This window comes from Melanerpes formicivorus, unplaced genomic scaffold (assembly GCF_026170545.1).
Source record: "Melanerpes formicivorus ecotype bairdi unplaced genomic scaffold, bMelFor1.0.p_v2 SCAF_5, whole genome shotgun sequence".
NCBI lineage: Eukaryota > Metazoa > Chordata > Aves > Piciformes > Picidae > Melanerpes > Melanerpes formicivorus.
The window spans coordinates 18,260,864-18,287,602 of NW_027142357.1; the positions used below are offsets into that span (position 1 = coordinate 18,260,864).

The 26,739-nt window shown below is 39.7% G+C and overlaps 2 protein-coding genes across 8 annotated transcripts in view; one reads left to right on the top strand and one right to left on the bottom strand.

The window, feature by feature from the left end:
• Window positions 1-559, bottom strand: part of AGPS (alkylglycerone phosphate synthase) — an 87,660-nt gene extending 87,101 nt beyond the window's left edge. For all 5 annotated transcript variants that reach the window (XM_068138518.1, XM_068138515.1, XM_068138514.1 and 2 more), the window contains exon 1: window positions 1-559. The gene's annotated coding sequence lies outside the window, so the exon portion shown is untranslated.
• On the top strand, window positions 91-26,577 carry NFE2L2 (NFE2 like bZIP transcription factor 2). 3 transcript variants are annotated; one of them, XM_068138519.1, is made up of 5 exons: window positions 91-230; window positions 20,259-20,528; window positions 20,711-20,797; window positions 21,923-22,096; window positions 24,106-26,577. In XM_068138519.1, the coding sequence occupies exons 1-5, from the start codon at window positions 201-203 to the stop codon at window positions 25,312-25,314; spliced, it is 1,770 nt and encodes a 589-aa protein (XP_067994620.1). In that variant the 5' UTR covers window positions 91-200; the 3' UTR covers window positions 25,315-26,577. The 3 variants fall into 3 exon arrangements, with proteins under 3 accessions (XP_067994620.1, XP_067994621.1, XP_067994622.1); XM_068138520.1 differs by lacking the exon at window positions 91-230 and adding an exon at window positions 392-707; XM_068138521.1 differs by lacking the exon at window positions 91-230 and adding an exon at window positions 393-486.
• The last annotated feature ends 162 nt before the right edge of the window (window positions 26,578-26,739 follow it).

Sequence of the window (26,739 nt, forward strand, 5' to 3'; positions counted from 1 at the left end):
CAGGAATGGAGCCGCCTCCACGGGCTCCCATAGCCGCTGAGTGGCTGAGCGGCGGCGGGGCGGAGCACGGGGGCGGCCGTTGGCCTGGTCCGGGTCGGGCCGCTTTCGTCCCCAAACAGCGCCAGAGCTAGCAAGCAGGCAGTGCCGGGCCAGCCACCACCGCGCCGTACCGGCCTCTCCGTGGACCCCGGCCCCGCGCGATGGAGATCGAGTTGCCCCCCGCCGCCTGGGTGAGCGCACAGCCGGCGGAGCAGGAGCGGAGGCGGGGGCGTCAGCACCCCCAGCCGCCCCCACGGGGCCCGGCTGGGTGTGCGGGCGCGGGTGGGGCGGCGGTCACGAGGTCGGCGAAGCACGTGTCACCGCTCCGCCCCTGCGAAGGCGCTGAGTCACGGTGGGAGCGGGGCGGGGCCGGGCAGCCCCCCTCGGCGCCCGCTCTATCGTGGGGACCGGGTCGGGTCTCTTCCCGTCCTCGCCGGGGGCGGAAAGGTCAGTCGCAGCCTTTGGGAGCCGCCTCTCTGGCAGCTGCCCGCTGCGGGCAGCCTCGGGCCGGGGCAGGAGGTCGAAGGCACCGGGGAGGGTTCGGGGGCTGGAGCCAGCCCCTGAGGGAGCGGCTGAGAAGGTGCCTATTGCCAGAGGGGCTGTCCACCCGAGCGCAGCCTCCCGTCGCTGTCCCCGGCGTGCCCCTGTGCCTCCTGCTCCTTGCTCGGGTGAGTTACCGGAGATTGCCTTCTGTTGTACGCGGCTGCCCGTCGCAGTTGCCCCGCCGGGGCCCTGTCCCCGCTGGTGTGCGAGTGGCCCGGCCCGGCAAAGTGCTGTTGCACAATCATGCGCTTCCCTGGGGCGGTTTGGGTTTGGCTCAGCCTGTCGCACGCAGTTTGAGAAGTCACCCTGCTTTAGGGTGACCCTGGCGTTCGCCTGGGCCGCTGAGGAGGGGCTGTAACCGGGGTGGTCCCCTCTACCTCTGCCTGTTGGAAGCATCTCTTGAGGGGTTTGAGTCAGTGCTTGTGGAGTCTTGACTCGGGGGCTTGGGAGTATTTGTTTTCTTTTCTTGTGCTGCAAATCCTCTTCTGAAAGCCTGCAAAAGTTCAGTACTTTTGTAGTGCAAACTAGTTGCACGAGAGTGGGGTGTGGGGTGAAAAACTGAAAATGTAACAGCTCCGTGTTGAACTTACATAACAATTACATATTTTATTATTGGACTTTTAGATGGGACACATACCCTTGTCCTGTAAGTGTTCAGTTTAAAGCTTAATCTGGAGCTGCTTAAATTCTTCTAAAAAGTCCAAATTTAAGGCTCAAACTTTCAGTGTATGTCACTACGGTATATGCAATGTAGTAGAGTTTCTTTTAATGTTGTCTGCCCATCTCTTAGGATATGTAAATGTGTCCTTCCTACAGGTAATGTCTCGTTAGTGGTGTTGGATATACCTTTTCTGATTCACTGGATGCAGCTTTTCTGTCTTAGGCCACTCATAGCTCTGCCTGGCCTCTTTCTTGTTCTAGCCCTGAGTAGCATGGCTGTGACCTCCACCTTGCCTCCATGTTTTCTTGGAAAATACTGCAATAAAAAATCAAGTTCTTGGCTCATGCTGCATTAACAGTCTGGGAATTTCTTTTTGCCTATAGGATTTAGATGAGTAATTTTTTTCTCTCATTTCTGAGAGAATCTTGACAGGCTGGTTCCGGTGTGTTTGCTGTTGTACCTGCTTGTAACTATTGTTACTGCTCTGCTAGCAAACTTCATTTTTGTTACTATTTTACCTGCTTTGTTAGCCCAAGCCACCTGTTGCACTTTTTCCTCAGCTCCACAGCTGCTGGTTTCTTCTCTTGCAGAAGCCTGAAAAGGCACTGCATTTTTAAAAATAGCAAATGATTACCACCTTTGATATACAGTTTAAAACATTTTTATAAAATGGCAAATTTAAATACCCTTTCCCATAAAACGTTCATTCAAAATGAGAGATGGGGAATACAGTCTTCATTTAGCCCCTCAGATTTTAAAAGCCAGTGGAGGGGAAGGGTGAGCACTTGTGGAAATGGAGTACAAACTCTTAGTCTTTTATGTGCCTTGTAGCAGTTGTCATAGCAGTAAAGGTGAATGTGAATGGCTGGGATTGATGTATCTCCTTAAGAAGAATATAAAATTCCTGTTACATACTTCTGTGCAATAAACATTAAATATTCTTGAAAAGCTATTTCTTTGCTGTACCTCTATGCCTGAGAATAGGGTGCACCTCTGTACATAGAGGTGAAATGAGATGTTGCCTGTAATGCAGCACAGACATCAGAACATGTTAAGAAAAAATAATTTCAATGGAGTAAGGTTCAAGATGTTTCAAATCACACTTGTGAAAGCATGATAATATCATAGTAGCTTGTTCTCTTAAATTTAAAGATAACTGAAATAGTTACCTGTAAAACAGTTCAACACACTCATCAATTACTGAATTTTAAGCCTTGCAACAAGAAGAGAGCAGAAATAATTCACTTTACAACAAAAAGAATGAAGCTGTGGGTTGCACTTAGGCTGAAGTAAGATCATCTTTACTAACTGGCAAAACTAAGTAGGTGAACATTTGAGTGGTTGTGTATGTTAGGGTTTTTCTACCTGGAGAACTACCCTGAAGTGTCTCCAGCTCAATTATCATGATCCCTTCAGTGTCAAGGGCTTTAACAAAGAATTGTACATATTTTAATTTTTGAGGGGCCTGCTGCCTTTACTTATCAAGTTAGTATGTTTGGTTTTTATTAGCTAATGGCCTGTCATTTCCACATGAGGTAGGTTCTGCAGGCAAAGACAAATGTGTACTGCTCAGGCCTGGCAACGATTCTTTGGGTTTTGCATTGATGTTTTGTTGTGTTTGTTTTGTTTCTTGTTAATGAATTTTAATGACCTTGTTGAATGGGAATATCTGATCAAGAGAGCTATGGAAATACCTGTTTATGTAGATAAATTTCAATAAAGTATATTTTTAATGTAATGCTATCTACTAAAATTATGGTCAAGTTTAGAGTAAATGGATGAGAGAGTATCACAAGCTCTATTGTGCATTTATTTTGACCCTCTCAGTTCTTGTGTGCTCACCTTGATATCGAGTTGCACTGAAGAGCTTTCCTTCAAAGCTCATAAAAGGATATCTTCAGTTAAGACAGTGGTAGATGTAATGCAGTGCATTATGTTTGGCTGAAATGAATATAGTCTAATAGGAGCTGACTCTGTCAATCCCTTCAGGAGAACACAGGAATTGGTGGTTATTGTTACTGTAGTAAATCTCCTTAATATGATCACTGTTCTGTAGTTTGTCTTTAAAAGGTGGTACATTGGAAATTGATGGAAGTGCGAGAAGTTAATTGCATCTGAAAATAGGACTTTAAGTTTGTGGTTAGCAGTCAAAGTTGGAGAACAGATTGGCTTTCAAAGTTGTTTGGGTACTGTTTGAGAGGGACCAAACTGGAATGAAAAAGAACATTCAGTGTAAGCAGAGGGCAGCTGGATGATCTTGTGTGTTTTCGAGAATTTAAGACATCTTTATAGCGCTCTGTGGGTGCTTAGGAAGGTCTGTGTATCTTTCCCATTAATGTTTGTGGGCAAGAATAAAGTTTGACCATGTGTCCCTTTTTTTTTTCCCCCTAATTGAAGAAAAAAATCAAGGCAGTACAATATTTAAGAATGATGCAGGTTATATGTAATACTGAAGGATAAGCATTTTGTTGAAAATGTGTCATACTACTGTATTTGTTGTTGTATCTGAATATCATTCTGATTGATTTTGGTTTCTTTTCCTCAAGTTTCTATACCTGAAATTTGCAAAGCACAAAAATACCTGTTTGATAGGTATTGCTACTTTTGTGATCCTGACTGAAATTAATATAGCAGTAGCATATTGAATATCCTTACTTCATTAAACCTCAGATACCTTTGTGGAACATGCTGGGCTTTGTGAAATGATGTTGAGGAACACTAGGAGTGGAAGGAGCTAAGTGAAATATTTGTTTATTTACATTCTCAGTAAAATCAATTCATACTATTCTTTAACACTGGAACAGGTTGCCTGGAGAAGTGGTAGAAGCCCCATCCCTGGAAGCATTCAGGGGCAGGTTAGATGGGGCTCTGTGCAACCTGGTTTAATTAAAGATGTCCTTGATCACTGTGGGGTGGAAGTTGAACTAGATGAAGTCTCTTCCAACCTAAAGCATTCTGTTTCTATTTCTGTATTTTTTTTTTTTCTTTGTAGTCATAAAATTATTGTATTTGGTCCTTCAGTATAACCATCAAACCCCAAACCAGCACAAGCTGTCAAAGTTTGTCTCTGAAAATTTTTGGAATGCATTAAGTTTTTAAATGAGGCTGAAGAGTTGATTGCAAGCCCAGAAAAGGATGAGTTTAGGGGAGGAGGATGAAGTATACAACGTTCAGATGAAGACAGTAAATGATACCAAATATGCCCATGCCTGTGGCACTGCATGTGTACTTCACTGGGGAGAAGAAACTTGATTTTTATGTCTAGAATTCTACTTCTTTCCTCTTTTGCTCTTTGAAACTATAAAGATAAGCTTTAAAATAATAAACCATTCACTAAAATTAGGCCAGTTTGTCAAAGCTTGATCTATTTGATTGTGTTGTCTGAGGCTAGTACAGTACAAGTCCAGGCAGTAACCTGTCACCATTAATTAAATATTAATCCCCTGCTGCTGTGCTTGAGTTGCAGCCAGCAAAACGTCCTCCAAAGCTACTGGGTTAATCACCTAGGTAAAGTTTATTTTGGACTCCATCTCATTCCAACCCTAAGTAACCTATTATTTGAATATCACACATTCTTAGAGAACTTGATACAGCTTGAGGTCTGTTCAGTTTTCTGATACAGTGTATTGCAGCAATATTGTGCCACAGCATACAGCTTTAGGTAAAGGAAAAAGAATACAGTGTGTTGGCCAGATTGTTGCTTTTTGTGGTGGTAATCTAGTTTAACTAGTTTTGGAAACTCTACATCTGCTACCCAAGCAAGTCTTTCTATGCAGCCCAATGAAAAGTCAGATAGGAGGATTTGGAAATCGTGGCTTTGTGTTATCCAAACATGACTGATGACACAGTGAACTTAAATCCTTCTCAGGATTGCTCAACAGTAATATTCGTATGGCATATTTGTTTTATTGAGGTAAACAATTAAACCAGCCAGTCAGAAATTCAGCCAGCAATGCTATCTGCGGTTTATTACCCAGCTTTAAACTGTGGAAGGCTTATCTGAAACAGATATGGGCAAACATGTTTCAAGTAAAGATAGGCTTTGTGTGCTTTTATCTTTCCAACCCAGTAACTGTTTCCTGTACAGGAAAAGCAAAGCTAGTGACAGTCGCCTATTAATTGGCAGTAGCAATAACTTAATTGATCATACAGCACTTAAGTTTTCTAAAGTATAAGAACAGTATTACTGCTCTCTGCAGCATAGTGCTAAAGCAAGCACAAGAACATCTCTGTCTCTGACTTTTTAAGTGATTTTAGATGCATTTTATTTTTTCTTTGTCACATTTTAAATAAGGAAATAAAAAGAATACATTCCCCAGCAGAGTATCTTGTTTTAATATTAGTTTAGCTTTACCTTAGCTCACATAGTCAAACAGTGCCTATTTCAAATAGTTGCAAAATATCTCAGAACTATACATTAAACACTTTTATCCTTACTTGATTTCCTTATCCAAATTAATATTTAATTATTCGACTGCTTTGCAGAAGAGATTTATCTTCATCTTATGAAGCATCTTCTGTTTTCTGTCTTTAGCCATATAGAGTTCTTGGTCAAATACTTGCTCAGTTTTCATTAACTGACACATTGGTTGATTTATTTTTTTAAAAACGTTACATGTTGCTACGTGGCCTTTCTTTGGCTCTTAATTTCTACTTTAATACTCACTTTAAAAGAACTATTTTAAGGGCTTCAATATATTGGTCATGGAGATGTTGAAAAGCTTAAAGGAGTTAATGAGAATGTGAATTGAGTAGAATAGACCAGGTTGGAAGAGACCTTCAAGATCATCATGTCCAACCTATCATCCAATACCACCCAACCAACTAACCCATGCAACCACGCACCCTGTCAAGTCTCCTCCTGAACACCTCCAGTGATAGCGACTCCACCACCTCCCCAGGCAGCCCATTCCAATGGGCAATCACTCTCTCTGTGTAAAACTTTCTCCTGACCTCCAGCCTAAACCTCCCCTGGCGCAGCCTGAGACTGTGTCCTCTTGTTCTGCTGCTTGCTGCCTGGGAGAAGAGACCAACCTCTGCCTGTCTACAACCCCCCTTCAGGTAGTTGTAGAGAGCAATAAGGTCACCCCTGAGTCTCCTTCTCTCCAGGCTAAGCAACCCCAGCTCCCTCAGCCTCTCCTCATAGGGCTTGTGTTCCAAGCGCCTCACCAACTTTGTTGCCCTTCTCTGGACACACTCCAGCAAGTCAACCTCCTTCCTAAACTGAGGGGCCCAGAACTGGACACAGTACTTGAGGTGTGGCCTAACCAGTGCAGTGTACAGGGGCACAATGACCTCCCTGTTCCTGCTGGCCACAGTGTTCCTGATGCAGGCCAGGATGCCATTGGCCCTCCTGGCTGCCTGGGCACACTGCAGGCTCATGTTCATCCTACCATCAACCAGCACCCCCAGGTCCCTTTCTCAAAGTTAAGTTAGCATTGTTTTACAAGCAGCATGTACCTGCTACTTAATGGTAATTTAATAATCCCTAGCACAAGTAATAATTGGCAAGACTGTGGTAGAATCAATAAGCTTAGAAATAATACTTAAATCAGTCCAATTTATATACTAGAGTTCTAAAATGTAAATGTAAAATGTTTAGCTAAGTTATGTAGAAGGTGCTTTAAATGACTGTCAAATTTTCTTATCTTTACAATTAAACCATTTCAAGAAATGTATCTTTGTTGTTGATGCTATTGCAGTACTGAGGGAGTTGAGACCACCCAACCTTGTGCTTGTCTTAGTCTTGACTCTTAGCCCAACTTTTGCAGTATTATGAGCAATGTAATTAAAAAAGAGAAGAGAAAGGAAGAGAAAGTTCCTTTAAAGCTGGATGTTGCAGCAGTAAGTTATGTAAGACCAGTTTGAAACCATTTTTCAAACCTTTTAAGGAAGTATCTTCTGTATGACTATGAAACATAAAGATATCAACTTTACCCTTCTTGTCCCCACCTCTGCCTTGCAGTTTCAAAGTTTTATTACTGCTTGCTGTATTAGTTTTACATGCTGTCTCTTTTAAGTATAAAAGGGGGGGAAAAAAACCCACTCCTTGAGACTGATTGCAAAACAAAGTTGGCATGCTTGAGAAATTGACTCAGAAGGAGTTAGGTTGATAGAGGCTGCCTTTAAGAAGAGATTTGCTTTATGATTAAGGGTGTGCCTATTTGCTGTGTTTGAAATTAATCCATACTCAATGTTGAAGCGCAGTGCCTTCTACAGCTGAGTTATGTGCAAAGCTACTGTGATTTTGGTTTGCTTCCTGCTCAGATAATCACCAGTTTAGCCATAAAGAGCTATGATAGATCCTAGGGGGTTCCGTGTGAACCCTTGTAAAATTAGTACCTTCTTTCTACTGCTATAATTTGAGTGATGCAATTCCTGTGCTGCTTGGGCTGTTGGAAGATCCTCATTCCCTAGGCCACACACTGTTGATGGAGGTCTACCACTCTGGCTGCTGCTTACTTGTATGTAAGCAGCCTGTCTTTGTCAGATCCACAGCTGGCACGTGTATTTTTGTACCACATGGGCCTGGATGCTTGGTCAGTTCTTCTTTCTTTTTTCAGGAACTGCTTGATTAGTTATGTGCTGTTAGGTAAGAAGGCTGAGTTTGGCTTATAACAGGGTGTTTCCAGTAGGATTCTACACAGTTATGTGACTAGATGGCATGTTCTGCAATCAGTTGGGTAAAAAAAACAATGGGAAAAGAGGGTGGGCAGAGGTGCGTAGGTGGCTCTGAAGTTTGGTACAGCTCAGCTCACATGGCTAACAGTTCCTCAGAAGCTTCATGGCTGGAAAGAGAAGATTTGAGTGTCAGAAGTCATCTGAGGTGCGTCAGTGGGAGTATTCCACTCCAGCTTGTTACTTTAACACTTGTCTTCACCCTGCTGCAGTAATAAAGTCACTAAATGTCCTTGGAACAAGTGTACTGTAGACCCTGGGGCAGTCAGCTGTGATACTTGTAAAATACATGGAAAAAAATTGAGCGAACTTTTGAAACAAATAGGGTTTAAGATCCCTAATGATGAAAATGGAGTACTTCAGTAACAAAAATGGCACTATATATGGTAATATATAAAAAAACCCCTCATAACTTGCATTTGAAACTGTCATGATTTCTGACAAAATTTTAATTCCTTGGCTATGGAAATGGGCATCATGTTTACTTGCCTCTCATCTGTATGTGCTGTAACAAGAGCATTACAGCACAGTAATAGTGTGATAGTGTGCTTTCTGATTTGGTTTTAGTATTTAGAATCATAGAACATTACCAGGTCAGTTCTTCAAGTAGTATAAATTGTTATGACTCAGTGGAATATTACAGATCTGTGGAATGTTTTCCAGCTTGATTTGTGACCCTTCATCATCTGCCACTTAAGGACTCTGCACTTACTGCTCTCTGGAATCCTTGATCAGCTGATAACCAGTGTGAACGTATCTAGACGTCTTTCATATCTCAAAGTTTCTTTTTGCTGGCAAAATGAAAAATGGGAGCCACTTCAATAATGAAACTGTTAATGGAGTGCTTGAAATTACTCTGAAAAACTCTATTACTAAGGTCAGAGCCACAGAACTACTTTTAAATTCAGAATGAAGCTTGGGATGAGAGTTTTTGATAAATTGTGTGTATGTGGCAGAGATGATGAACAAGGTCTTACAAAATGCAAGTAGTGATGGCAACAGTTCATAGCTGACTCTGAGTAGTCATTTATCCTAAAAAGATCTGTCAGTTAATTGTGCTATAGACAAATTTTACAATCTTGCCATTTTTGATGATGACTTAGTATAATCTGATATTTCCCCTCCTTCCCCTTCCCCCCCCAAGTATTTACTGAGGCATAAAAAGTATTTTAGTTAAAACCGGAAAACTATTTAAGGTCCAAATCTGATATTTTCTTTGCATTCTTTACTTTCTTATTTCACAGGTGGTGATCTTAATTATTTTTTTTTTCAACAGATTGATTGTAATTACATCTGAAAAGTAGTCAAATCTTCTGTAATGTTTTCTAGGAAAAGCATCTGTAAATGCTGATTTTTAGAAACAGTCTGTTAATTATAGCATACTGTTACACACTTCCAAACTGAACAGTCTCTTCCTTCCTTTACATTTAATGTTTGTTAATCATACTAACATGCCTGGAGTGTGTTTGCTGCCGAGGGATGGAAGACATTTATTGACTTGTTTGCTTGTGGTGAACAGTCTCATTTTTGCCATCATAGGTACTAGTAGGGTGTGTGAGGGGACATGTATCAGGAATTTGCCTCTACCTTAATTTCTTGGGTACATCTACCCATTTAATCAGAAATCCAAAAGAGGCATCCTTGTGATAATAGCTGTACAGGCTGTGAGCCTCCTATGTACTCCAGGGGGACAGACATGGAAGCCCCAATGTAGTGGTAGGTGGTGTAAGCTCTTGATTTGGATGGAAGGACATGATTACTGCTTTGGGGGGGTTCTTGTTCTTCTGAGGATATTGAGTTCCTGCCTTCATATAACTGGAAAAGAGATATAAAACCATTTAACTACTCTCGTTCATGCCTTGGAAGATCAGTTGGGTCCTTTTCCTTACAGAATTTATAAATTTAAATACTACATAAGACTTTAAGAGCTGAATTGCACCTCACAGAAACACAGCATTCAGTTCCTCAGTGGGTTTACCTTTTTATTTTAAGCAAAAGCTGTCTTTGTGTACAAAACCAATCAATTGTCATGTTGACATCTGACATGTTTGCCTGACCCTTCTAGAGCTTCCTGATTTAGTTGTTTAACTCTTCAGGACCTTGAAAGTGAAAGAGCTTCCTGAAAGCTTTGTGGAGGTTGGTAACTTAGGCGATTGCTTTGTCCTGAGAAATACATGGATCTCAAGTGCTTAAGAAAATGAATAAAATCTATCCTTGCCTCATTGTATGAAAAAACAACTCTGATCATGTATATTGGGGAAGTTTAGACTTGAGGTGAGGAGAAAGTTCTTCACTGAGAGAGTCATTCATCATTGGAATGGGCTGCCCAGGGAGGTGGTGGAGTCACCATCCCTGGAGGTGTTCAAGAGGGGATTGGATGTGGCAGTTGGTGCCATAGTCTAGTCATGAGGTCTGTGGTGACAGGTTGGACTCAATGATCTTTGAGGTCTCTTCCAACCTTGGTGATACTGTGATCTTGGAGTGGCTGAAGGAAGTTGGGAAAAGCTATACAAAGTCATTTAAATAATGATTTTTGTGATGTTTTGCAGAAATTTAGGGAGAATATTTTTGGTCTTCACAATTGAATGGTATTGACATTTACTGCAAGTCTTCCATATGTCACTAATGAAGGCTGTGCAGTGTTAAATATACCATTTAACGATAAATCACTTGTTTGGAAAGGTAGTGTCACCACAGCAAAAATATGCTGCATTGGCCTTTCTTCCTTAAATCTTACAATCTCAGTGTCCAGTGGTGAGCGATTGAATAGCAATGTGGGTTTCTGCCTTTATTCTGTTTGTAGCTTGGGGGGGGTTTGATGTTTTATCTTACTTCCCTTTGTAGAAACTGAATAACCCTTTCAAGTATATTTGGAGTTGAACACTCCAAAAACAAAAAAAACCCACCAAACAAAAAACCCAGCAGTTGCCCCTATTTTAGTCAAAACTGTGCACTGACACTAAATTCACAGCTCTCATATAAATTATGTATATGAAAACTAAACACCTTTGTGGATCAGTCTCTTTAATGTGTAACAGCTATGCCCCACAGGGTGCAGTGGGACATAGGCACCTATGTACCTTTCTAAATGTGGTGGATGTATATAGAACACATCACAGCTGACCACCCCTGGAGCAAACTGTATTCCTTGAAACATAACTATTCTTAAACATTTAGTCTTAAGATAGTAGTTCTAGGCTGGTGAGGTGTTTGTGTGACAGGTTCTCTGGGTTTGAAAGCATCCTTGCTCATTCTTTGTCAGCTTAGCCTGGAAGTGTGGACGAATTTCCTTGATGTAGCCTTCTGGAGTAGATGTTTGTTTCTGAAGGATGGCTATCAGATATGTGCTGGCAGTACAGTTAGTGAACCTTATTGCTTTCTAACACGCACAGATATTCCAGTTGCTTGCCATTGTAGTTTGGCCCATGAACAACAACAAAATGAGTTGCTTGTGAGATAACTGAAGTTAAACTTGGTGAGACGTACTTTTCCACATCCAGGCTATAGTGCAGCTGTAATGATCCATCTGGTGCCTGTCCCTGTAATTTGCCCAGCCATCAGCAAAATGACAGCTAGAAATGGAGGCTTTACGGTAAGATCCCTGTGCACTGGAAAATATGTAGTACAAGAAAAGTCCTAAATAATCCTGGAGAGTATTTTGACTTACAAGTACACTGTTTCCTTGTTTGGTTTGAAACAGTTTTTTTAGAAAAGTATGTCATTATGATGAAATTAAAATGGTGGCTAAGAGGTAATAAGCCAAGGTTAATACAACCTGATAAGGTATTTGTAGTTTGGTTAGTTTCTTTCTCCATTTCTGTTTGGGTTTTTGTTGTTTGTTTTGGATTTTGTTGTTGTTTCTTTGGACATAAGTGTGTGCTATAGTTTGGCTGGATCCTGTTTCCTAGATGACCAAGCCATTATTATAAACAAATCCTCTTGTAGATAAACTAATGAGTAGCCTGCAGCAATGTCCACACACAGCACATGCCTGGGTGGGTACAGCAGGATAGGTTGAAGATGATAGATAATTTAACAGGTAATTGTTTTCCAAGTACTGTAGGTTCAATATATAAAATTAAATGGGACACAGAGGCTTTTGTATTCCTATGGTTAAAAGATAAGCAATATTCTCAGATGCTGTGTATTTGTTGCATTTTCTGTTCACATGTAAGGTCAGAATTTTTTGCTGTGTAAAATGACAAAATTTAGTAAATGTCAATTTTTTTTTATGATGGAGCTCTAACTAGAGGGGGGAAAAAAACCTAAACATGAAGTCGTTAAGACCAGCTTTTCCTGAAATGAAGTAGTCTTCTGTCTGAGATGGTTGCTATTTGAATACCTTTCAAAATGGAGTTAAGTGGTGTGCGGTACATAGTGATAAGACAACAGCTAGGAAATCAGCCACAACAGAACCACTCAGTTTACTTGGTGGGGCACACAGACCAGTTTTGTTGATGTATCAAGCATGTGAAAACAAATAGACTAATCCACTCTTTTTATAAAACAACCCCATGTTTTTTTGCCAGCCTCTCAATTCCATTATGCAACTTGTGTAATAGATTGTAACTTGAATACATATTAGTTTTGTGTACTTACTGACTTCATAATTTTGTAATGCTCTGATGCAAGATCGAGTAATGAAGTAGCAAATAAATGGCTCTGTTAAGCTGAAAGAGGGACTCAGAATTTCAGTGGAAGGGACCACAAAGAGGATGTGGAAAAAAGATGGATTTAGAGTAACACAAAATAATCAAGATTAAAAAGAATGGAACCCATCTAATGGAAACAGCAAATCTCTGAAAACATGTAAGAGCTACTGCTTTTAGGTACTGATGTTCCAGAAAGTACTCTGAGATGTCAAAAGATTAGGACTAAGTTTAAAGTGGGTTGTTGCCTTTTTGGCTTTTTGCTTAGCAGCCAGGGTAGCAGTTGTAAATATGGTCATAGTTAAATTTATTCAAGAAAAAAATCATCAGCAGCAGTTGACATTAGTCCTCACTCAATCTTTTTCTTTAGGCAAAGGCAGAAATAGGGAAATTTGGAGCAGATACAATGCAGGGCAGATCTGGCTATCACTACTAGATAATAACTTCTGAAGAATCTTACATGATATAAAGGAAAGTACCAATGCTAATGACTTTGCTTTCTGTGAGCATTGAAAATGAGACAGTAGGTTTGGGCACTTTCTTGTTTGGTTTTTTGGGGCTTTTTTGAGGTTGTTGTTTGTTTTGGGGTGTTTTGTGGGGGTTTTTTGCATCTGTTGTGTGGTGGTTTGATTTTGTGGGGGATTTGTTTGTTTGTTTTGGTGAAGATCTTGAGGCACGATTGGTCCTGGAACCATTCAGTCTCTGGAAACCACATACTCTATATTAAACTCTTACTATTTTTAAGCTACCTTCTAAAATATATATTGATCAAACACTTTAGAAAAACACAGGTACTTCTGGAGTGTCTGAGACAGAGCACGAAAGACTCTGCAAAACGATCTGCAGCACTGAGGAAAAAATCCCCTGCTCTGACGTACCACTAACGGTCACTGTAAGGCAAACTGAATGTGGTGGGAAGCGGATATACATCTGTATTTCTGAGTCCAGAGTAATGAGGCAGAAGGGAGAATGTTCGGGCTGCTGTGCCCCAGGCTGGAAGGGAGTGCTGTGAGACTGACACAAGTTCAGTGTTTTGAGGAGTGGCAGGGAGGTGAGGATTGATTCTGCAGCAGGAGGAGAGAACCATTGTCGAAATGCTAATCACGCCCCTCCGTTTCCTTTTGTTTCCCAGTCTTACTGATGAGCCGTTTTATTTTACCTGCTGTGGTCTTGCTCTGCTGTTAGAATTAGGAATTTGCAGGCTTGTGGAGGTGAAATGAAGTTAGTGCATTAACGACCGTGAACAGCCTATGATGGCTATTCTCTATTGCAGTTACGTTCTTGCCCATTTTACTTTCTTCAGGCTTTAAGATACCTGCCTTTTCACTACTACTGAAGAGTGTATAAAGTCTGCTTCCTTGGCAGTTTGAAAAGCTTGCTTGCCCTAGGATATATCCCATGGGAAAACCATGTTGTGAGCTGTACAGATGTTAGCTGTAGCCTTTGTTGATACCATTCTTGGAAGCTGACTCTTCAAGCGAAATACATAAATCATCTGCCTCTCAAAGGAGTTATTTCTGGAGTGAAGGTTGGGAGAGTGAATAGGTAGTTTCCAGAATTGCACTTTCAGGGGAAGATTGTGCTTCTGGCTTTCCAGGGCCTCTTCCCATCCTTGTCAGAATATTGGCCACACAAAGCTTTTAGTGAAACTTTTTAAGAACTGCAGGCAATCCAGCCAAGAAAATTTTCAAATAAACTAATTTCTAAGAGTAGATTCTGACAATTTGGCATTTATTAGGAGAGCCTGATGAAATACAGTGGGAGCTGCAGTCTGAAATGAGATATATATTAGGAGAAAATAAAAGGTAAACATTTTTAGATAGTGAAATACTACATTCCCATTCCTGCTTGGCAAAGTATTCTAGAGGCTTCTTTCATGAAATTTGCTTACAAATACTTTCATTTCAGGGTCTGAGCTTCCCAAGACAGAGTCAACATTCTTCAACATATTTATATAGATATGGAGTGGAAATTCTCATGTACCATCAGCTCTTTAAAATTATGGCTTTCCAACCCTTTTCAAGACCTTTTTTAAGATATTACCCAGTCAGGGCTTAAGATGAGGTTTGACCAATATATTGGGCATCTAAAGACTCTCTAGTGCCTGTGAGAGCAAATGGGCATCAAGAAGCAGAAGCAGGCTGGTTTAGTGTCAAGACATACTACTTTATTGTAAGTCCAGTAACACTGCTAGTGAATGGCACAGTTATGAAAGACAGAAAAAAAGACACCCTCTTATACCAGCCCAAGCACATTGTCCTTCTAGATTGCCCCCACGGTTTTGGTGAAGAACATGGGACAGTAGGCAGCTCCGCAGAGCAGTTGGGGATTTGACCTTGTGTATGCACAAATCACAGGTTGATGTCATGTGGCTTTGTTTGACAGCTGTCTGGTTTGTCACATTTCCAAATCCTAAATCCAGACATCTAAAATTGCTAATGTACCCCTCTGCCCTCCAGTGCAAATAGCTTTTGCCATTCCTTTCCCCCTATTCTTCACATAAGTGCTGCTGTTTGTTTGCATTTGTCGTGTCCTCACTGCCCTTTCTGCATTCTTGAATTAACTTCTTTAATTTCCAGTTGTAAGGGACTGAAAATTGTGAGTCAGCTTTCAAAATTCAATTTCTTTGAAAGTTATGGTGGGGGGCTAACTTTATCTGCTGTCTGTGCTTTCTCTGAAGCATGATGTTTGTGTCCAGAAATTTTTTTTTTTTCTGTACTTATGAGGTGTAATTAAATAAGTAGCTTCCTTGAAAAAGACTTCAAAACCAAACACTAGTTAGCATGATTTCAGAGTTCACATAAAAACATGGAGTGATTTATGAATAATTCTTAAAACCTGCTTGAACAAAATCAGTTCTGGAGGATAATGAGGGAAAGACCTTCAGCTGTTGCTACCAATGCCTATGCTTTCCTTACGTGGTAAGATGTTTACAGTGCCTTCTCTTGCATTTGCTTTATTACTTGATCTCATCCCCTCCATTATCACTTAGCGTCTTAGGTCATTGATCCTCACTTCCTACTTTTTATTTTTTTTTAAGAACAAACAAGCAGGATTTAGGGGGTACTTGGCCTTCTCTGAGTCACTTACAGGAGTGTTTTCCTGCTTCTTGTGGGTTGCTGGTTGAAGCTCTGCTGAATGCAATAGGCATTGATTCTGTTGCTCTTTCTTTCATGTGATATCTTTCTTCTTGGAGTTAGGTGCTAATGAATCACAGGAAAGAAAAACAAATCCTTGTCTGGTGAGAGATTCTGCTAGGGTTCTCTCAATTTGTGTTGCAAAAGACATGAGTTTAAGTAGTAAATGTGCAAAACCCAGAATGAGATCTTCCTTGAGGGGACAGCTAGTAACAGCTTGAAAGCTCTGTCTGAGACAAAATTGTTTCTTTGCTGATACTTGAGCCACTGGATGTTTTCACTTTACCACTGCCACCTGTAAAGGGTTTATATTCTGGATGTAAAACCAGTCAGATAAACCAAACAGGAATGACATGAGAGATTAGTATTTTGTTTAAAGCATAAAAGTCAGTCTATGAAAATAACATGAAAACAGAGTGTCTTGCCTTTTGTTTACTGCTAAGGAGCAAAAAGGGTTAATTGTCAAACTTTACAATACAGTCAGAGATTTTCTCATAAAATGTATAACAGACTCTGCCCAGATGGCAAATGTTGATATGTAAATCTAAAACTTGAAAATTTCCATTGGGGGCCAGATGGTGGCTTAATGTGAATTGTTTAACAGTTATGTTTATCTTATTAAAAGTGCCTTTATGTGTCCAAACTAAGCTATCAGTGTGGTGGAAGAGCATATCACTAAATGAACAACAAAAATCAAACCATGAGTACAGAGTGCCTTTTGCTTACGTGAATCATGGGAAGCAAAGAATATCCTATCTGTTGAGAGAGGCTCTTTCTCTAAATTGTGAAGGAAATATTATAAGTGGAATTAAATAATTGTTTGCCTTCTTGGAAAAAAAAAAAACACCTAGAACATACTACTTTCCCAGAAGTAAGAAATGATGGACAATGGTAATTCACACATTATACCTTGAAATATTTCCCCTCAGTGTAGGCCCTGGTGTTCAGTGGGAAAAAGCTGAGCTGTGGGCGAGAGGGAAGTATCATAGCTGCAATCCCTGCCAGGCACAGGTCCTTCCTCCTGCAGAGGAGGTCTGGCTCTGCCTGTGGTGCTTCTTGTCTCTGCCAGAACTGTTTTCTCTGATGCAATTCAAGAAATTGCACAATGGAGGAAAGAACAAACGGGCACTTGTGGACTCCATCACATGAGGTACCGCTGGTGCCATTACAGTAAATATGTCTGAAATTAAAGGAAGTGGTTAGTGGCTCCAAAGGGCAGCAACAAGCCCTGGGTCAGATGAATCTTTCACAGGACTCACATGCTCCAGTTCAGATGTGAATTTGTGTTCTCTTGTCCCTCCACTTGGATCTGAGACTACCACATGATGTTGAGGTATCTGAAAATCAGAGGGTAGTGTAGCTACTGCACAGGCAAGAAATAAGGTAGGCTTAAATAGTGTTGGCTAAGCACTGTTAAATACACAGTGGGGTTTGTGATGCTTTCACAATGATGGGGGTGGGGGTGGGGGAATGCTTCAGTGATAAAATAGAGTGCCTGCCTGTGTCTGTGGATAGTTGATGTACGTGCGTGTGTGGTCAACAAAGCAGAGAAGTCATTCAAAGAGGAAGGCTGTGAGGGAAGGCTGAAGGAACAAAATTGCTTTAGACTGCAATTTTTATTTTTTAGTTCTTTGCCATCACCTCATGCTAGGAGCTGTGATTTACTCTTTAGGAGTCAGTGGTCAGTGATGATTCCATCAACCTGAGGCTTTGGACTTTCTTCTTGAAGAGAGTAATATAGCTAAGAGCATTGTCTGAAATGGTGCATAAATGTTAAATGATGGGTTAATATTTAAATTGGTTTGCTCGTGTGATATTACATGAAAGCACGTTGAACAGAAGAGCACTTCTTCCATGGAACTCATTCATGTGAAGACTAACTACTTGAATTGTTATTTGAAGTTAGGGTAATATTGCTATATTTATCTAGGAAGTTTTCAAATTGGAAATAGGAGGACTCATTTCCAGTTATATGGTGACAACTGGAAAAACCCTACCCTTTTGGTTTTAAGTGCCACAAACAACTAAATTAAATGGGGGGGAAAAAAAAAGGTGTTCCTGACAAGCATCTCTCTCCAGGGTAGAGTACAACACCCTTTAGCAAGGCTCAGCCCTTTGCCAGAGATAAGATACTGGGCTAAACAGAGCCCGTTGAAACACAGTAACAAGGAGCCGATCAATGCTGTCACGTTTCTCAAACAACAGCCCAAGATCTTACAAACTGTGCAAGCATATTCATTAAAAATTAATATTTTTTTTCTTGCTGAATTGACCACTGCATACACACAGAGGTGTGCAGAGCAGTGTAGAGATTTTTTGGGTTTTTGGCCAGCTGGTGTCTGTGGAACACTCTCATCCTGCAAACAAGGCAGCACCCAAACCTACTTGTGATTAGTTGATATAGCCAGTAGCATGGCTGAAGAATTTAGTGGCTGTGCTTGAAGTTATTGCACAAAGGCTGCATGTTTTTTTCTTCTTAAGGAAAATGTTATGCTTTTTCATTTTATATATATATATTTAATTACTTTTGGTTTTCATTATTTAAACTGAAACTGAGCACCAGTTCTGCTATTTTTGTGCTGTGGTCTGTTGCAACTCAGGGAAGAAAACAGAGTCTGTGAAGACACAGCCTCATGCATTATACACATACAACAACAGCAGCAAATCTTTTTAGTCACATTTTTAATGGTGCCTTGTAAATGAATAATTCAGAAGTGAGCCCTAAAATCCAGATCCTGCAGTTTTATCCGGAACATATTGCAAATGCTCTGAGACTAGGAAAACAGTTTTGAATCTGCTGCAGAAGGAGGCAGTGAGCAGCTGGTAAACTACTGGCCCTTAATGAAACTACACCATATTGCAGTATCTCCAATTACCACAGAACTTAATTAGTTCATTTTACCCTGCCAATGTGGAGAGACCAAACATTGTCTTGGGCAGATCTTCATTGCTGGATGTTAAAGCTGAGTTTGGTCTCTCCCAGCAAAGTGTGTTAAACGTCTTTATATTTGGGGATGCCTGCATTGTGTTGCACACAGATACTTTATGTAACTGACTAGAGAGGTAATTTTCTAAGTAACTGGTAGAATTATTTCATGCTGTATGTAAATATGAGTGCTAATGGTGTAGAATTTTTAACAAAGAAATGAGAATATAGAATTGGTTTGTTTGAATGTAAGCTTGTCCTAAAGCTTTTTGTTGTACAGAAGGGATTGTTCTGAATAGCAACATGACTTGGCCTTCAGGTTACTTTGCTTCTTTCATATGATAATAGGCTTTAGAGATAAGGGAATGCTTTGGGTTGGTATAACAGCAAAATAAATATATCTTGGGTGTAGAACTGTGAACTGAATCAGTGAAGTTCTGTTTGTCACATTTAAGTTTGGTGTGCTAGCGTGATGAGAATGCCCATCGAACGTTTTTTGTACTGTTGCTAAAGGGTGCTTTTAAGCATAATGGAACATGCCATGAAATCAAAACTCCCAGGCACTAGCTAGAAATTGTTGGCATTTACCCATTTGACAACTGTGGCTACCAAGTATTAAAACTCTGTATCAGCTGATATCCAAATTCATGATTTGTTGTTGTTGTTGTTAGTTGCCTTCACAGAAGAAAATAGGCCAAGCTTCAGCCCTTACAAATACTGAGAATTTGAAGAGTAAAAAACCCCAAACAGTCCACTAAGCCACTTCACACACACCCCCCCAAAAAACACCTTTATGCAATAAATTAAATTACAGCCAAATCAATTAATATTAGCCAGTTGATTATTTTTTCTTTAAATAGCAGAGCATAGTTTGCCCTCTGAAACACTAAATGCAGAGGGTAGCTGATTGCCCAGAAGTTTAGGTCACTGTCAGCTATCTCATAATTACTGACTCTGTGATGAGCCAGAGGCAAACTGATTAACAGTATTTGACACCTACTGACCTTTAGTTTATACTCAGCTGCCCAAACCAACAGCATTTAGAACATCAACTTAGACTAAGCTTTAAATTACAGGGTTTTTAGTAATAGCCTTAATAGTTGTGTTTAATGCTAGAGTGATGTTGTATCGCTTGTTGACTTTGAAACCAGGTTAACCCAAGTGAAGCCTTGTTCTGATGAACAGAAGAGAAATATTTTAAAATACAATTTGCAGTATGGGTATTATAGTTACTTTAGACAGCTTCTGTCATGTTTTTAGTCAGGCTTTACAGTTTTATAAAATAATCTGAAAACTATTTGTATAGGCAAAGTTGTACATTTCTATTCACTTAAAATTACTTTCTTCATGGGACATCATGTATCCTATAGCTTCATGTTTTCTGTGAGCTAACCTAGGAAAGAATAATATATTTGTCCTTTGGCTAGTTCCTGTTTTACCTTACCAATTGTAACAAACTGAAAGGTTTTGTAGACCCATGTTTTATTTAGGTAGTTTTGTAGGATTAAGAGAATGAAGCCTGAGTTACATGAGTCTACCTGTTTAAAACAGAGATTAAAACTTTGCTGTTCTAAACCAGTTTTGCTGCAGAGGATACTTGCTTAAAAAAGGCATTTCTATTACAGGACATGAACTTGATTGACATCCTTTGGAGGCAAGATATAGACCTTGGAGCGAGGCGTGAGGTTTTTGATTTTAGTCAACGACAGAAAGAGTATGAACTTGAGAAACAGAAGAAACTTGAAAAGGAAAGACAAGAGCAACTCCAAAAAGAGCAGGAGAAAGCCTTGCTGGCTCAGCTGGAGTTAGACGAAGAGACGGGTGAATTCATTCCTGTTCAGCCAGCTCAACACATTCAGACAGAAAATACTGAGCAACCAATCACTTTTTCACAGGTAAACTCTTCTGTCTGCTTGTGAATGTGTTTAAACCGTCTTCTGTTCATGGGAAGACATAATTCTATCATGTTAGTGGTTATCTAAAATGAATTTAATTTTGTTGCTCTAATTTTCTAAAGATGCACTAATGTTTTCTTGTCTGTTTTTTTTCCATAACTTTTCCTATTTAAACCACACAGACTTCAAAACCAGAAGCGGAGGCGTTGTCCTTTGATGACTGCATGCAGGTCTTGGCAGAAGCATTCCCATTTATAGATGACAATGAGGTAAAACTGCTCAAAACAGCAGTGCCATGACCAATCTTCTCCTGTCTTTTCTTACTAAGATTTGTCTTCAGCATAATACTGAGTTTTGTCCTCAAGGTGATTCCAACCAGGATAAAGCAGTGTAGTAGGCTTTAAGTAGGGCTGTATCCAGAGGGCATGGAGTTGTACTTCTGCATTCCTGCAGTCAGTATGCAGTATGCAATGCCAGCTGATGGCAGCTGTAGATGATGGAGATCGGAGTCAATACAGCTGACCAATATGATCGAGTATTGTTCCTTTATTGTTCCAGTATAGTGTGAGTATAGCACAGTAAAGTAAAGCAAGGAAGAAGAAGGGAAAGGAAAGGCAAAAGTGCGTATCAAGGGAACTTCTACAACTTATATAAACTCGGAGAGCCTCGTTGGCGTAGCTTCATTGGTTCCCTATGAGTGACCACACATCACACTATTATAGATTATTGGTCCAACTACTAATGACACTTGAGGTTTGTTGATGCAGGTGCATGTCCTGTTGTCCCAAGATAACTCTGTGTTTATAGATACCAGCGTCATGTTTTGGTTACATGCTGCGGGCACAGCCCTGTTTTGCTACACTGCTAGCTGGCTCTGCACTTACGCTGAGCATGGCCTACCACTATGTCAGGCTCTAGGCCTACACTGCCAGATTGCTCACACTGCTCGTTGCTGGCATTGCCACAGGCAGCCACTGTAGTTACTGCAAATAATAGGAGTGGACTTAAAGGTTTGTTCCAATGAGCGTAGTACAGTTCTGTGAGAGTCAGTGCATTTGAGTTACTTTATTTACATGTGCTGACCCAAATTGTCTGTGTAAGGATAAACCCTTCACAAGCCAGTTTCTAGATTCCGCCCCCCCCCCATTTATTTTCTTAATAGGAAAATGCCCTTTTATGGGAATATTTCTGTATTATCCCAGTGTTTACAGAAAATGTTTTTTGTTAATGAGTACCTGTCTGTTTGTTCTACAGGAATGGTAAAACAGATTCTTTTGTTTGGAAGATGAAAAGTTCAGTTTTGAGTGGATTTTTTTTTTTTTTTCATTTATTTGCTGTTGTTTTGTTTGGTTGGAGGGGATTAACCTTTCTTTTTCTTTTTTTTAACACTCCAGGCTGCTTCAGATGCATTTGAGTCACTGGTTCCTGCTCAGATTGATAATGACCCAGTTGTCATTTCCTCTGATCCAACTCAACCACCTGACTCGCTAGTTCCACTCACTGGTGCAGAGAATATGCAGAACATAGAGCAAGTCTGGGAAGAGTTGTTATCTCTTCCAGAGTTACAGGTAAATGTTCAGTATGATAAGCATCTTGAAAAATGATGTGATATTTTGGAAGAATGTGTTATTCTGGAGAATGCAGTACAATAACAGGTGTTGATTATGGCTATCATGTTGGATTCCACACATGTAGGAGGTCTGTAACTCAGTATAAGCTTTAATTTTTGAAAAGTCATATATTGGAAAATATGTGAGAGGAAGGAATTAAGTTGCTCATCTAAAGGCTTTAATAAAATACAATCTACCTTCCCAATCAGAACTTCCCCATGTTTAGCAAATCATTGTTTGTCTCTATCTGCAACTTGTTGCACTGTGACCATGGTTGAAGTTTCAGCTGATTAAAACTGGATGCTTCTGAATTATGGATCTACAAGGGGAATTGTTTCCACAAGTATTACTGTAAATGGGTTTTTGGGGGGTGGGTTTTTTGGGTTTGTTTTGGGTTTTAAGCATCTGATTGTTGTAATTCATGGTTTCTTTTGTATCCACGTTTTATCTAATGAAAAGGGTTTGTAAGGATAATAAAACATATATATATATGAAAGGGTCAGGTACAGTTCTATAGTGTTTATGTATGTTTAGTAAGCACTAATTATAGAATGTACATGAATATTTCAAAGGAAAAAAATAACATCACTGTATTGTGCCTTGCAGAGGGCATCTACACATGCTTTTCCTCCTATCCTTATGTTTCTACTTACATTTTCCTTAGATTTGACCGTAAAATTAAACAAATTTACTTCCAAATTTATTACTGTGTAACATCATCGTGCCTCAGCATGATGCTGGTCTGCTTTGTGCTGTTAACATGGGATGAATGCTTGGTGGAAGCCTGTAAATCTGAATCATTCTGGAAAAAAATCCAAAAACATTTGCAGGAACTATGTTTTTCCTGCCAATATACATTTTCCCTTCATCTTCTTAATTCTTCCAAAAATTTCTTAAGTTTTGTAGTCTTTACTGCCATGGTGGGCTTAAAAGCTCCACAAAGTAGCAAGGGCAATTGACTGTGAAGAGACAGTAGTGATACTGAGAATACATTAATTTTAGGTCAGTTTCTTATCCGTTGCTTCAATTCTGAAGAATAGTAATTGAGTAATCTTCTAAAAGAAGTGAGATGATTAAATTGAGGGCATCACCTTTTACACTTTGTTTGAAGAATAGAAAAGGTGTCTCTCATTCAAAACCATTCAGCCTTGAATGATCTCTGGTTAAATAATCAGTGTGTGGTCCCTTCTTAAGAGAAACAGAATAATTTTGGTAATTGCCCGATTCTTTGGGGACAGCAGGCACACTTATTTCAGCTTCAGTTAAGAAACTGTCACCCTGTTGGGGAGAACATTGGTCTTGTACCAGTGAAAGCCCATCAGAGTAGTAGATTTTGGAGCTCACACTGATGTTAGCTGGCTTACCTAAAAGCCAGTGGAGTGAGTTAATGTTTGCAAAGCTTCATGTTAATACTGGTTTTACCTCACCAATAATTACATTTTTCTGCACTGAACAGCTGCTTCATTCAGTAACCTCAAAAGAATCTTGGCTTTTGAGGAAACCTATTGCATAACATGAAAGCAAGAGTGTTAAGTAATTATTTGCAAGCAATGTTCATTAAGTCTCATTCAGTAATTTTACATTTACTGTGCTTGTGCCATTCCTAGTAGTGGTGTTTTTGAGAAGTTGATACCTGGTAGCTCCAGAATCTCTGCTAGCAATTTGCCAGTACAAGAGAGGGCTTATAGCACTTCAGCATCCTGCTATGAGTTTGAGAAGCTCTGCTTTCGTATAGCTCTCTAAATATCTTTGTCCAGAACAAGTTGCTTTATACTCTTGCTTAGGTATCTAGTCATCTCCTGAGATTACCTCTCTGCAGTAAGTGTGGTCATCTGTGTTATAGCAATGATGTAATGCCCATTTTATGTGCATGTTAAGTGATAAACTACTTGATGTTTGTGGGTTATAGAAAAATGTTTTATCAACCAGAGATGTTACTCAACTTCTCTCTTGCATTTTCTATGTAGTGTCTTACCACTGAAAATGATAACCTGGCTGAGGTGAGCACAATCACAAATCCTGAAACCAAGCCAACTCAGATGCATAACAGCTATAATTACTACACCTCATTACCCATCACGAGGAAAGATGTTAACTGCAGTCCAGATTTCCTGGGTAGTATTGAGGGCCCCTTTTCCAGCGTTTTGCCACCAGAAGACACCAGCCAGCCAAGTGTGAACTCTTTGAATGATATGTCCCCTTCAAACTCTGATTTCTGTGAGGATTTCTATACCACCTTTATTGATACAAAGGCGAACGGTGACACAGCAGCAACAAACACTATCAGTCAATCGCTTGCGGAAATTCTAAGTGAACCTATTGATCTTTCTGACTTCTCACTGTGTAAAGCATTTAATGGCAACCACTCAGGAGCTGTACCAGAATGTAATGATTCTGACTCTGGCATTTCATTGAATGCAAATTCTAGTGTTGCATCACCTGTACACTCTGTTGAATCATCTGCCTATGGAGATAAGACTTTTGGTTGTAGTGATTCTGATGTGGAAGACATGGATAGTGCTCCTGGAAGTGTGCCACAAAGCAATATGAGCTTGTACTCTTTGCAGCTCCAGGATCAAGTGTTTCCTTCTGTGGGGCCAAGCACTCGAACACCTAGCTTATGGTGTACAAACACACCAAAGAAAGAACCTCCTGCTGGTCCAGGCCATCCCAAGGCTCCATTCTCAAAAGATAAACCTTCAAGCCGCCTTGAAGCTCATCTCACAAGAGATGAGCAAAGAGCAAAAGCTCTGCAGATTTATTTTCCTGTTGAAAAAATCATCAATCTCCCTGTTGATGACTTCAATGAAATGATGTCTAAGGAGCAGTTCAATGAAGCCCAGCTTGCACTTATTCGAGATATACGCAGGAGAGGCAAGAACAAAGTGGCTGCCCAAAACTGCCGTAAAAGAAAACTGGAAAATATAGTGGAACTGGAGCAAGACTTGAGTAATCTAAAAGATGAGAGAGAGAAATTGCTTAAGGAAAAAGGAGAGCATGACAAAAACCTTCGTCAGATGAAAAAGCAACTAACCACCTTATACCTTGAGGTCTTCAGCATGCTACGTGATGAAGATGGAAAGTCTTACTCTCCCAGTGAATATGTACTGCAGCAAACTAGAGATGGCAATGTCTTTCTTGTTCCTAAAAGCAAGAGGACAGAGACTAAACTTTGAAGAGCAGCACAGCTGGCTACTGTTCTTCAAGTTGCTATTTTTGTATTGTGATCCTGATAGTTTTTACTGTGAGGTGGAATGCAGGATTAGGTAATATTTTTCAAGTAATTCTATGCAATTATGATTTTAAAGTTAATTAGTTTATGGAAGATGCAAGTTTAAAACTAATTGTGTAATAAAGATGAACATATGCAGAATTTGTAATCTCACTTTGATAACAGACATTTCTTTCTTATGGCACCACTTTGACTGGTTTCCACATACATGTAAATATTTAAAGATACCATATTTATGTACTGTTCCTATCTCTTGTTATATTCATAGATTTTTATATATATATATAAATGATTTTAGCCTTCTAAATATAATTCCTTGCAAGACAAAACACTATGACTTTTTGACACTTTTTTAAATAAATATGCAATAGTGTTTGTTTCCTGTTTTTCTTATACATTTATACTTGCTTTATATTTAATATATAACTTTAATGTAGTAGGAAAGCTGATACTGAGTGTTTTTTGATTTCTCACTTGATTAAACTTTTTTACAGTCTCTTTCATACACATTTATTTCCCTAAAGAAGGGAAATCCTCAGTACTTTTCAAAAGCTGTATCTTCTTGTAATAAATGAGCTTAACAAAGAGAGGTGTATGACACAGCATGGTCAGCATTACTAATCCTTCATTCAGCATAATTTTAACTGCCTGGTGGAAGGATTGTTGTGGTAATTTTAGGCTATGCCTTTAAAATTTAGCTGCAGCTTTTGAGCTTCAACCCACCCCAACTGTGTTACACAAAGCTTCAGCTCTGAGAAGTTTACATAATTTCTGGGTTTGGTTTTTTAGTTTTTGTTTCTTTTAAACACTACTTAAATTCGTGATGCCCTCTTTCCTCCAAAGGCAGTTGTCAGCATTATGCATTTTTTCTAACTAAAAAATCTTGTACACTTGAATAATCCTAGAAATACACTCTGCATCTGCCTTGAATCAGCAAGCAGCCTTTGTCACTGCTCTTACTTTGGAGCTTAGGGAAGGAGGTGCAGTGCCAAACAGTGGCACTGTTTGGAATCTGTGCTCGATTAAGTGAAAAGCATTGTGGAGTTAAAATAATATTTATGAGAGAATAAAAATTGGGCAAATAAATGGCACTTGTCAGATGGACTCATTGTACTTGATCCCTGTGACTTTTTTCAATACAGAAAATGATTAATTTGTAATTTGTAATACACATTGATCTGAAGATTAAAAATCATATCATCTTTCATCTTCTGTATGAAGCTTCTAAAAGGTGTGTGGAATCTGAAATGGTGTTTGGATGCTCTCTGTGTAATTCTAGAGATCTTTTCTCTGTTAGAGCGCTCTGCATAACTTTATAATGTAAAACCAAGCTGTGTTGCAAGACTTTGTGGTACATTTTAAAAAAAAG